General features: G+C 42.2%; 2 protein-coding genes across 7 annotated transcripts in view; one reads left to right on the top strand and one right to left on the bottom strand.

Annotated features, from left to right (window-relative positions):
* The window catches only part of FAM13C (family with sequence similarity 13 member C), a 92,857-nt gene extending 86,386 nt beyond the window's left edge, over positions 1–6,471 (top strand). For all 4 annotated transcript variants that reach the window (XM_072628902.1, XM_072628904.1, XM_072628905.1 and 1 more), the window contains exons 13-14: positions 240–341; positions 4,762–6,471. In XM_072628902.1, the coding sequence (XP_072485003.1) occupies positions 240–341; positions 4,762–4,885 (226 nt within the window). In that variant the 3' untranslated portion in view covers positions 4,886–6,471. The remainder of the gene's footprint in view (positions 1–239; positions 342–4,761) is intronic.
* PHYHIPL (phytanoyl-CoA 2-hydroxylase interacting protein like) overlaps positions 6,442–13,112 on the bottom strand; it is a 71,123-nt gene continuing 64,452 nt past the window's right edge. For all 3 annotated transcript variants that reach the window (XM_072628906.1, XM_072628908.1, XM_072628907.1), the window contains exon 5: positions 6,442–7,577. In XM_072628906.1, coding sequence (XP_072485007.1) covers positions 7,043–7,577 — 535 coding nt within the window. In that variant the 3' untranslated portion in view covers positions 6,442–7,042. The remainder of the gene's footprint in view (positions 7,578–13,112) is intronic.

Raw genomic sequence — 13,112 nt, forward strand, 5'->3', positions numbered from 1 at the left:
TTCTAATGGACTAGATCAGACTAGTTTTCCAAACTTCACAGAGCAAATCCGTGTAATAAAAGAATTTGTCCTGTAAAATTTGGACTCAGTCAAAAGTCTGCACCCAAGGACCTAGAAGGACACATGTGGCCTCAAGGCTGCAGATACACTCCTGCTCTCCTGGCCTAGATGAGTAGGTTTGCTGCAGTTCTGCTCAGTCCACTTCATAGAGCCATCCTCTCTGTATTTACTTTTTATAGGCCAGTTTTACTTGACCACCTTCGAGAAACCAGGGCTGACAAGAAGAGGCTTCGGAAGGCGTTAAGAGAATTTGAAGAGCAGTTTTTTAAGCAGACTGGACGGTAAGACTGGCAGGTGTTGTTCAGAACATGCAAAGAGGATAGGCTGATTATGTTGTAGGGAAACAGGGTGTTCCTCTAAGAACCAGAGAATGATCACACACTTCCTGGTAGTATTAGTGGTGATGGTGGTGGTGGTAAGCAGCATTTTTACAGGGCTTTAAGTATGGCAAACCACTATTCACACAGTATCCCCTTCAGTATCTCCTCACAACCCCCCCTGAGAGAGGTAGGTGCTATTTTGATCCCCATTTTACAGATCGGGACACTGAGGCAGAGGTGAAGGGACTTGTACAAGGTCACACAGCTAGCAAGTGTCTGAGGCTGAATTGGATGTCAGATCTTCCTGATTCCAAGTCCAGCACTATCTCTGTTGCATGCACTGCCTCATAAATGATCCCAGGATGTTGGTAGATCATTTTTGTGGAGCTAGCTTAAGCTGCCACCTTCCAAAGGCCAGGGATCGCCCTGCACACCTTAGTTTCCATCTGGAACCATGGCCATGACAGAGTTGAGATTTTCCTGTCAATTTTGAGTCTTTTCAACCCACGCAGCCCTGGAGGATAAGGTCCATGGATTAAGCACTAATTGAATCCTTGGACTGGCACATGCTTGATTCCCTCTGCTTACCCAGCTCCAACTCCTCCACAGTTCAGCAGATACTAAAGCTTTAGCTCCTTCCACAAATAGAGGCAGGAAGTATTTCACACTCCTCCTTTGTTAGTTGGCTTTGGTGAGTAAGCATTTATTAAGTGCTTTCTGTGTACCAATCATGGTGCTCAGTGATGTGTATACAGAAGTGACAGTGTATGTGCCCTTGTGGAGCTCACACTGTAATCAGATGAGACAACCTAGATGAAGTTTGCAGGCTGAATGGAAAATCTCAGACGTGAAGGCTTCAGCATCGGTTTGGATGGCCAGACCCAGGACCCTTTAGGATGCATTAGCACCCTAGGAATGGATGGCGGTGTCCTGGAGTCTGGAGAGAACGATGTCAGGACAAAGGGGAAGGTCCCAAGGACCTGAGGAGTCAGTGGCTGGGTGGAGATAAGCCTGACTGGTCCTCTCCCTTATTGGAAGGACCGTGGTTGGTGACCCTCCAGCTCATCCAAGAAGCATGAGCTGCCACGTTACCCTTCTTCAGCTGCACCCCAGTGAAGTCTGGGAGGGGATGGGGAAAGGGAATGAAAGTCCCCCTGGCCGCTCTTCATACCCAGCTATCTCAGGTAGGAACATGGCAGTCCTATACAGGGAGAGAGGGCGTGGCAGAGAGAATAGCAGACTCAGAAAGACCAGCGTTCTAATCCCATTCCTGATACACTCTTGGCGTGTAATTATGTGTAAGTCTGAAGTACTCAAGACCTCAGTTTCCTCCTCTGTAAATTGGAGTCAATAAAACCTGTTGTATCTCCCTCAGAGCGCTGTTGTGAAGATGAAATTAGGTAATGTATGTGAAATGTTCTACAAACTTTAAAGTGCTGTAATGTCTTTTATTGTCACAGGAAGACCCCCCTGTTTAGGAGATTTGCCTAAAAAGTATCAACCCTTATAATTGTTCTAAAGGTGTAAAGGCTGAATCTGTAGACTTCAGAAAGCATATTATTTAGAGAATAATAATTCTAGTCATCCTTTCTTAGAAGTTGATTAGGAGGTTAATAAACTTCGTGTCTTGGATCACAGATGTAGGAATCTTAGCTCCAGGGAAGTTAAATGCTTTGCCCTAAGTCACACAAGTACCAAGCTATGGGGGTGGGATTTCTTTTTGCTGCTTCACCATGCTGGAGTCTGAGGGCATCAAGTCCAATGCTGTTATTGGACTGAAGAGGAAGTAGAGAGCAAGACAGCTGGTTCAGTGGCGTGCCAAGCGTCCCAGAGCTCAGAACTGAGATCGAGAGAGAGAGATCGAGAGAGAGAGAGAGAAAGAGAGAGAGAGAAAGAGAGAGAGAGAGAGAGAGAGAGAGAGAGAGAGAGAGAGAGAGAGAGAGAGAGAGAGAAAGGGAAGGAGGGAGGGAGGGAGAGGGAGGGAGGGAGGAAGAGAGAGAGAGAGAGGGAGGGAGGGAGGGAGGGAGAGGGAGAGGGAGAACAGAGAGAACAGAGAGGAGGGGAGGGAGAAGGAAGGAGATGGAGTGGAGAGGGGACATCCTTGCTGAAATGGCTACAGGGAGCATGCTAGTGTGCATGCTACTGTGTTGATGCATACACGTCTAAGGCGTGTGTAAACTTAAGTGTGTCCTTTGACTTCGAACTGCTTTCTGTGGGATCGTTCGCCCCCTGGTGTTAGAGGGTTTAAACTTCATCGTTGAACTTGACCCTCTTTCAAAGACCAGAGTGGCAGACAGTCCATAGTGATGGAAGAGATATTGGATGCCACCCCACGCGTGGTCCTCATCTTGTACATGACTCACCTGGGGCTCTGGGGAACCGCACACATTTCCCAAGGTCCTGCAGCCTGCAGGGAGCCCAGCCTAAGCCAGCCTAATGCCTTCTCGGGGCTCTCTCCACCACACCAGTGCCTTTGTGGGTGACTGGAAAAATAGGGAATGGTACCAAGGTTTGCTTTTACTGGAACCTTTGTAGGGGAGGGGAGGGTTTACCTTAATGGCCGTTAACCCTAACATTGCATTATTTGAAAGTTTAAAACACTGTATAATTTCACGTGAAGATGTACTCTGCCAGAGCACACACGCACATATATGTACATGCATACATGGGCAGTGTCTCATTTCTGTCTGTGTCACCGTTGCCTGACAGTGGCTGGCACCCAAAAGGTGCTTAATAAATGTCAGCTTGACTGCCAGAGGTGGCCACTTTTCTACAGTGGCAGCAGTTCCATGGAAGCTGCAGGAATTCTAGGTCTGTGTTCTCTTTTGGTCACAACATTCTTGCTCATTAGGCAAGAGAGCATCCAGATGGAGAGGGAAGAAGCATTGATTAGGTGCCTACTGTGTGCCAAGCATTATGTTGAGTACACTGCCGTATGATCTCACTTGATAGGATGGGGGCAAATAAAGAAGTTTTCACTGAGGCTGGAAACAATAGGAACCCATCACAAGTGTCAGAGGTCCTTTACACCAGCTTTCTTGGTTCAGCCAATCTCTTATGCCCCTCAGACTCCTGATTCCAGGGGACTTAGTCTAGAGGCCACAATTTAAGCTGAGAGACCCGAAGCAATTTAGCATTTAGAGAAAATGAGTTAGAAATGATGAATCTTTCCACCTAATTTTTCCTGTTAGTTGCTACCCAGTGCTACTTGTGGCACATCAGCTTCAGATTTCAGTGAAGTGGGTGCTACTGCTCCATTGTAGAGGGTCAGATACTTTAAAAACCTAAATCTATTTGGGAGATTATTTTAATTCTCCTGGCTATGCAAGAATAAAGCTGGGAATCTGTGACATCTCTTACTGTCAATGGGAAAAACAGAAGTGGCCAGAGAGACAGGAGGAGCATTTCCTGGAGGCTGTTTGACCTTCCTTACACACACTGACACTGAAAGCTATTTTCATATATTTTCCTCATTGGAACCACCAGTGAGTGGTTCTGCATTCTCCCTGTTGTCCATTTCCAGGTCAAAAATATAAAATATTTTACAAACAGTTTATCATCTTAGCCACTGTTAGAACTCTAGCCTTCTGGGACCATGCAGAAATTGTTCGAATTTTGAAAACACAAATGCTTTGAAGAGAAAGGAAATAATTTTGCCAACAGATGTTACTAACCAAGTCTAGTTTACTGTGAATGGAAGCATAGAACCGTTGGAATGTGGCATAGAAAGGTTCATGCGTAGGCACACATCTGTCTTTATCTGAACTGCTGCAGAAAGAAAAAAATGACAAGTTAGACCCTTGGAAATGACCTCACCCAGAATGTTGTACAGGAAGAAGATAATGCATCGAGTAATAAAAGTCTTGTCTACTGAAACCAGACAGTTTCAGCTTAGATTAATGTATCTGGCTTTATAGATGGTCAGATTAGGCATTTTTGATTCTGCATATTGTCGTTTCATTTTTAGTTTATGATTTTAATGCTCTATCACTACAGCACAAATATTTTGTTTAGCAGTTTATTATGGTACAGTGAGGAAGGGCCTGAATGATAGTGCATAGCACAGATTCTGATGAAGAAGAGCTGGAAGGGCCATGTTCTTCAGACTCTGAGGACAGGGCCTTCTGTTTCTCCATTTCCCTATCCCCCTTATCCTTCCATAAGACCTAAAATGCTGGGGCCTATGAAGATCCCATGAGTAAACCAAGAAAATTATCAGCCCCAAGGAGGACTGCATGGAAAGAAGGCAGGGCAGCCACATCGTACCTATGGGTGGTTGCCAGACCTTCTCAGTCCTGTCTGTAGTCATCCCAAAGCAGTCATCTGATACAAGGGGTCCTTTGTGAACTGATGCACCATGTCACCCTTTCTCCCCCTCCAGGAGCCCACAAAAGGAAGATCGGATTCCCATGGCAGATGAATACTATGAGTATAAGCACATAAAAGCCAAACTGCGATTACTAGAGGTTCTCATCAGTAAGCAAGATGTGTCTAAAACTATCTGAGGTGGTGGAAAAGTCCTGATGAAATTCTTCTAACAGAGGTCACTTTTCTCACCTTCTTCCTGCTGGGTCATTTGAACACTGTATTCAGAAGCACTTTAAGCAACAGAATTAGCTGTGGATGTGAAAGGATGGCAAACGTGATACTACACGGATGGGAGAAATTGAGAAGGGCCCCTGCAGTCAAAGAAGAGCAGAGGAAGAGGAATCCCCAAGTATGGTTTAGAACATTTCCAGCCCATCGCATTTTTTTTAAGGTTGATGTTGACTTCAATTGATAGAGGATGTACACAAATGTAACAACATATTCTGTTGTTGAGGGAGGTCACTCAGTAGGAAACAAATCCAATTCAGTTTCTAAAACCAAGAAACCATGGCATAAGGAGGAAGAGGGTGCTAAACAGTTAAAACTCCTTTGGGGGAATAAAAAAGCAACAGAGAAGAAATTCTGCTTTTTCAAATAGAAAGGAATAACACTGGTAGTAAAATAGTTAATCAAGCTTCTACTAGAAATTTTTCTTTTAGATAAGCAAAAAACCCACAGACATTCAATTGTCTTTTTATGTCTCTGGTACCTTAAAATAACTGACCTTAAAATAGGTGATTGCTGATTTTTAATTTTCCTATTAAAATTAGCACCTTATTTTTGCCTATGATTTGAAGTTTTGTGTTTCCACTTACCAAAGCTCATTCTGACGGCATGCACTTTGTGAATTACCAAGTATTCTTTGTCTATACTTGCCAGATGTTTATATTACAATAAAAATATTGCGTTAAAATTTGAAAATAGGTATTTTGGATAGCTAAGTGTCTGTAGCATATAACTGAATTGCTGGTTAGGATTACTAAGCTTTTTGCTCCCTGGAACTCAGATGATAGGACTATTTTTCCATTGGAAATAGGCATTTTTCTTAATGTTCTAAATGTAAATTCTCTAATCCGGTGAAATCTGAACATTTCCTCCCTAGCTGTGATTCTTGTCTCTGGGCAAAAGTTCATTCAAAGCTTTGTCATTGTCTGACAAAACACAGGAAATGCTCGAGCCTTTTGGGAAGAGGACCAGAGAGGAGGAGGCCTGTCACTTCACATTGAGTGTATATTGTCCACACCACTCTGTATGAAGCAACACACCACCATTTGCTGTCGTTTTGGTCCAGTATGTAAAATGGCAATGCTTCCTTTGGTCCCAACCACATATGCGTTTCTAGTGTATGTAACTTTTAAGCATGGTTCTGAAGAAATTCACATTTTCATAGTCTGGATGAGAAAAGTGCTGACCACTCCACAAGTTGACTTTTTCATTTTCCTGGCTTGTTGTTTTCTGTGCATTGACCTGGTATTTTATAACTTTTATGAATCAGAATATCTCCTTCGTAAACTTGTTTAATTAAAATCCGTCTCTAATAATAACAGGAACAGATACACAGCTACTTACTTGAGATTTACAAGCTATGTCTTTGATAAGGGGAAATGGTTTCATGACGTGTACAATAGCGATTAAAATGTAATCTATATATTCTATATGATTGTAAATATTTTATAGAACAGCACAAATAAAATATTTTTCTATTATATTTATTAAGTTGAAACACAGCAGTAGTTTCCTGTTAGCTAATATAAATAACGTAATTTACACGTCAAACAACAAGTTGGAAGTGCGGACAATTCTAGGCTTCAAGATTTTTAACTCATGCTGCAGTGACAACCTCTCATGCTGTTTGGAGTTATCCCAGTATTTGTTCAGTAGATTAAAATGAATGCATATTTAAACAACATTTGTAAGCCATTAATTTGTATTCTGCTAAAGCTGCCTATATAGATTCATTTTGTTACGTTCGGCAGAAAAGAAGAAAGAAAAGACTTTGCAGCATCTAGGTAATAAACGAGTGAGCCGGAAGGAAAACTCAGGACCTTTTATCATCTAAGCAATGGGAAGGGGAGGGAAGAGGAAACACTAAAAGTGCTATTAAAGAAATTGTGAAACGTAGCTGACTGCTTTTGGTGACAGTGGCATGGACATGCTTCAGAAGAGAACACCTGGTGATGACAATGGACAACAGAGGGTCAGATGTTCCTAGGGAAGGACTGGAGGTGGCGGGAGGGCTGAGGAGGGCTGAGGAGGGCTGAGGAGGGCGGCGGAGAAGGAACCACAAGGGCATGTTAACGTCCAACGCTAATGTTGCAGGTTTTGCAGCTGGGATCTTTCTTTGCATTTGCAGTAGACAAGCTCATGAGCTGATGACCGGTGATTTCTGCCACCGTGCCAAGGGAGAGATCCACAGGGTCAGTGTAAATAACTTCTAAAATGACATCCTGGGCATGATGGTAAACCAGCATGCCACCTTCTTCCGTGCAGATCAGAAATTTATTATCCTTAGAATTCAGCTGAGGGAGGCGCTGCTTACAGAATTCATCTCCCGGTGACCCAACAGGAGCCATGACAAGGATCACATAATGATACGCGGTGTACATACAGTAGAAGTCCCCAAAGTACAAGTTGGTATTGGGGTTAAAGAGTTTCTCTGCTGCGATCTCGAACCTGTATCTGCCATAAGGGGAATCTTGGGGGGGCTTCCCAGTGTTGAATTCAGTGCTGCAGCTGAAGAAGATGCCTTCCAGTTTCCCACTGATGGGAGAACCGTGGCTCCCACTGTTATCCTTGACAGAGGGCTGCATGGCATTCCCGTGCTGTTCTCTGCAAAGCAAGGAGGAGGGGATGATTGAGTGTTGGCTACTACTAGCCCCACTTAGCAATAATTTTTCACACAATGCCACTGGAAATTTATAGCTATAATTGCTATAGAAGCCAAGTTGAGTTGTTCACCTAGTGTGTAGCTGGTCACAGTAACAATAACAAAAACTGGTAGATTATTGTGAGTCCTACAGAGAGCTCTCTTTGTATCTGATTTTCATGCTAACCAATTATCAAGATGAAAACTTTTTGAACTATCATATAGTTAACAGAACTCAACTTTACTATCAAAGCTAGAGATCCCCTACTGCAAAATGGAAAGACCTTCTATTTACTTGGAATCTAAACCACCATCAAACTCCAGTAAACAGAATGACAAATGTCAGATAAATAGACTGAGGTCAAGTCTATTATGCATCTCAGCTTCTGATCAAAATTCAAGTTCTCAAGATGTCATAAGAGTCACCATGGACTCAACCAAATATCCCACAAGTCATTTGAGATATGACTACAACACAGTGGAATGGATTTTTAAAAACCCTTTTTGGAATGGTCTTTTGGAATTGTTCCCATGGCCTAGGATAGATATGTTATACACACACGCATGCACGCACGCACATGCGCGCGTGCATCCCTAATGGTGGCCAATCTTTTCCTTTTGACTGTGGTTTATTACGTCTTGAAAAGCTAGAGCCAAAAACTTACCAAGTTGGGTGACCATGTTTGCAATTAACAAGGTAAAACAAGCATTAATGTTAGAATGATGACACTGTACAAAAGGAATGGTTTTACATCCAGTGGCACTGGAAGCAGTTCAAAGAGAAGTAGCAGAAATACCTGGGGCAGTGGAATTAAAAGGTGAGTAGTAGGAATGCTATCATCCATTTAGACACACAGTGTACCAAAAGTGTTGGTGCAGTTGGAAACTTTAATAATGACAATACTAATAGTAGCTAACATTTATATAACGCTTTGTAGATGTCAGGCACTGTGCTAAGGGCTTTATGATTATTATCCCACTTGATCCTCACAATATCCCTGGGAGGGAGGGACTGTTATGATCACCATTCTAAAGATAAAGAAATGAGTGAAGCGTAACTCTATGACTTGCCCAGGGTCACATAGCCAGTAAGTGACTGAGGCACAAGTGAATTCTGGTCTTCCTGACCCCAGGTCCAGTGCTCTAGTCACTGCACCACTGAGCAGACTGCAGTGGCTTTAACAGCTTCACATGGCACTCAGACTTAGGGGAGACCTCATACAAGTAGTAGAATGTTCAGGGGCACCTGGCTGGAACTGAAGAGTGCCAGAGGCTTAGACAAGACAAATTAAGTCACATTGGTTCTCAGCACTTGTCTTCCTCATAGATGATAGGAATGCTCCAAACTTGATTATGAAGGGGCCAGGCTCAAAGATCCCATAAAGTCCATGCTGCCTTTGTCTTTTCTGCCAATGGAGGTTGAAGCTCCATCTAAGAGGGGTCATTTCTCATTTTCAGTGGTCTGTTCTGCATGCAGTACATGATGACTGTTTGCTGAATTTTAGACACAGTACCACTACTTCATAGGCTTACTTTGGTTAAATTGACCCCGGGGCCCACGACATGACTGCAAAGTCTCATCTGAGTCACTCTTCGGTGAAATATGTTTGATGGTGGCTCCTTTATGGATATTTGATTAGATTCTAATTCTCTGAAAATTGGAGATTTGTGAATTCTTTATGTTGTAACTGCAAGTACATTGGAATTCTCAGTTAATCAGAATACTCCATTTTCCAAACAACCAGAATAATAAAGGGATCTCCTTTGACTCCAGTTAGGTTATCCTAGTCAGGTAAATGAGAATAGAGGTTTGAGAAATTATCAAGTTTTGAATCTACATTTAAAAATATATATACTTTGAAAAAAATAAGATAATTAAATATTCAATACAGCTTGTTTTAAGTATACAGGATTTTTGGACACAAAGGACATTCAGGTTTTCATAATTAGAGAAGAGACGAACAAAGTTATTCACAACTATATTCTTTAGATGTTCCACATCTTAACTCACAGTCTAGATCATTTTAGTCTCTATAAACTCAGCTGATCTAGACTAGAACAGTATAGACTGAATCAATTATTCGTAAACATTCTTACAGTGCTTCCTATGTGCCAGGAGCTGTGCTAAGCATGTACTTGAAAGAGGACATGGAATAGTTTTCCAGCAGTTAACCAGTCAAAACTGGCCTTTCTTGTTTACAACCTTGCCTGAAGTTTTACTCCTTTTTAAAATATCAGCTTGATCCCATCAGACAAATATGCATAAAAAATACATGGTGGATTTTCTATCATAACTAGTATCCACTAAAAAATGCAGAAAATAACTTAGTTTAACATCCTGTAGAGGCAAGAATGCTTCCATTTTCCTTCTCTAACCAGCACATTAAGCTTGTTTCCGTTGCTTTGTAAGTGGCAGGAAGTGCCTCCCTGCACTGAATTGGGGGGTTAGTACCCTGAAGAGGCAGCCTGAGCTCAGTCACCAGGCAGGAGGCCCCAGCCAACTTTTCAGGGGTGTCAAGCTCCCCTGGTGTTTTTTGAGAACTCTGCCTGTCTGCCCTTCTTGTTCATTCCCATTTCAGATTGAAACAGACTTTGAAGGCCGAGTTCCCCACGAAATAACATTGCCCTGTGTGCCTTGCCAGCCGTGACCTACAGAGAAGTCATAGGGAAGAAGCTGTTTCTAATGTAGTAAAGGGGAATGAGTACAGGATTTGGAGTCTGAAGGTCTGGGTTCAAATTCTTATGGCCACTGTCTCTTGTGGATTTAACCTCCTTGAGCCTCAACATTCTTAAACGAAAAATGAGGAGTTCAATAATAATAATGCATATATCGCTGGATCATAGGGTTAGGGCTGGAAAGAACCTTTTTATAGGCTTTATTTCACAAATAAGGATATAAAGCCTATTTACCAAGTTTGAGATAGAATTTGAAGCCCTTACATCCCTATCCACTGGACTCTCAGCTACCTATTTAGCATTCAGGCAGTGACTGGGCACTGCAGTGCCCAGAGAGCTGGGCCTGGAGCCAGAAATCTGGCTTCAGACACTTAACTAGCAGTTTGATCCTGAGAAAGTCATTTTGCCTATTTGCCTCAATTTCCTTATCTGTAAAAGGGAGCATAATGGCACCAGGATTCCTCTAGGATTGATGTGAGGATCAAGTGAGATAATAGTTGTAACACTCTTGGCATTCAGTGAGCCCCACAGAACTAAGAGTTATTCATTTTTAGGTGTGAAGTCCTTTGTTGGCTCCATCTCATTTCATCCTCACACTCACCCTGATGGTGTCTAAGGCCCCTTCTGGCCCCAGCTCCCCAAGTCTGCTATGAACAGGCAGAGTCATGGAGTAGCCTTTGAGTTCACTTGATAATCGGGCTGGGGCCAGTCCTGGGTGTGTGCAGCACACTGTCGGGGAGGGCTGGGGAACTGTTCCAAGGAACGGAAGACCTTCTCTTCTACTCTAATTGTCCAGAATAACCTAAGTCCCAAAGATGTAAACACATCATCTGCCTAGTAAATAAGGGTAGAGAAAGTAGGTTTGGTCTAAGTGAGTTCATTCCTTAGCTTTTCTTAATTCTTTAGCCCCAAATACTTTAATTTTTTGACCTAAAAAAAGCTACGCTTTTAGATGATGACAGAAGGTAAAAATCCAGGTGATATGTGCCCTATCTAGATTTTCTGGAAGATTACTTCAAGCATGTTTAAGTTAAATAACGAAAATTATACTGATTTGGGGTTTTATATTAGGAGAAATGGTATCCATGAAGAGTGACAGAATTCTTGCCAGTTCTTAGAACGTAAACATTTTTTTTTCTTTCCTAGTGCCCAGAGCTCCCAGAAGGGTCAGCCTGCCCCCTGGGCTACCTGCTTCAGCATGGCTCAACTGCCAAGGGCTCATGCTCCAGGCATACAAGTTTAGCTAAAAGAGTAAGTGAAGGCCTCTGTGGGGGTCATGACAGTTCTAGAATCATCCTGTATAACAAGGGCATGAATGTCTTCTATTCAGGCTCTCAATAAGTGACACCCCCCCAAAAATTCACCTCGTAGTTCTCCTGTTCCTTTTCAAAGCTCCCTTAAGAAATTTTACAGTGCAAAGCATATTCAGTATATTGCAACAAGATGTGATTTACATAAATCTTACAGCTATCATGGGAAGGCCAAGTAAGCTTTACCCCATTAGTAGAATGATCCTTTTGACTGACAGCTTGTAACAAATGGTTAACTTTCCTACAGTTCTCTTTCCCATAGTCGTAAGCAGTGCATCATACTTATAGATTTTTGCTTGTTAAAAGGGTTGAAACAGGTTTGGAGAGAAACCACACCCAGAATTGAGTTGTAGGTATATGTCACAGAGCAATACTGACCTCCAGTGGCTGCAAAAATAATCCTATGTTTGCATTACTTTGTGAGGAGTCAAAATTCCATTCCATGCCAAAGATTCTTTATCCTGCCTGTCATACTAAGTGTATTCCTTGTTAAAGGCAAGAGCAATGACCCGATTGATTTTATAAGTTGGACTCTAAAGAGATAGATGGAGTAATTCCTTTCAGAGTATACTGCATATAAAATAAGATAGTTCCTGACTTAAAAGTCATTCCTGACCCATCTGTTGACCTACAGGCTCCAGATTTAAACAATACATATCACTGGCCACTCTTTGGCACTTTCCATTCATCACACTCCAAGGGAGAACCTTTAGCAGGTAAAAATGTGGTGCAGTGATAGCTCATCTGACAAAAGTTTTGATAAAAATTTGCCAAGACCTAAAGCTGAAGCCTAAGTACTGCTTTTCTAATTCCCCCCACATGCCCCATGATTACAAGGCTCTGTTAAATGCTATTTGGGGATTTTGACTTAAGCAGATCATCTCTATGGATCTGTCACACTCAAAAGAATCTAACAACTACCATTACCAGTCATATTCTGTTTGTTGATCATGTGCTATGGTTATTTGTGTGCCTTATCCCCCTATCAGAATAGAAGCACCACAAAGCATAGATCATTCAGATTAAGCTAGGAAGTATGAGACTATCAAAAGGAAAACAGGCCCTTAGCTGCGGACATGGAACAAAGACGAGATCATGTTGGGCTAAGCGGCTCTGGCAAATGCAGGTTGAGATCATGGGCTGAGCTCTTTCTCCACTCTCCAAATTTAGTTTCACTTGAAAATCCATATTCAAATACTGGGGAGCACTTTGCTTCTACAACAAACAAACCACTAAAAACATTAGAAAATGCCCAAAGGATTGAATCTTTTGGCTACTTTTTTAAGGGTTTATTTGGCTTCCATGGTAACTAACCATTGTCAACCTTTAGGAGTATGAATCAACTGGATGCAGAAGACACAGGTATCGAAGGTAAAGGAGGGGATTTCAAGGTGCCAAGAAGCCTGCACATCCTTGTTTTCATGTGATTTCCTCATGACTGCAGCACAGAACTTACCATCTAATTTTCTTATTTTCAATATATGTAAGAGACTAAAAAAGGATTTAAAGGTT

The sequence above is a fragment of the Notamacropus eugenii genome, chromosome 1 (genome assembly GCF_028372415.1).
Source record: "Notamacropus eugenii isolate mMacEug1 chromosome 1, mMacEug1.pri_v2, whole genome shotgun sequence".
Taxonomy (NCBI): domain Eukaryota; kingdom Metazoa; phylum Chordata; class Mammalia; order Diprotodontia; family Macropodidae; genus Notamacropus; species Notamacropus eugenii.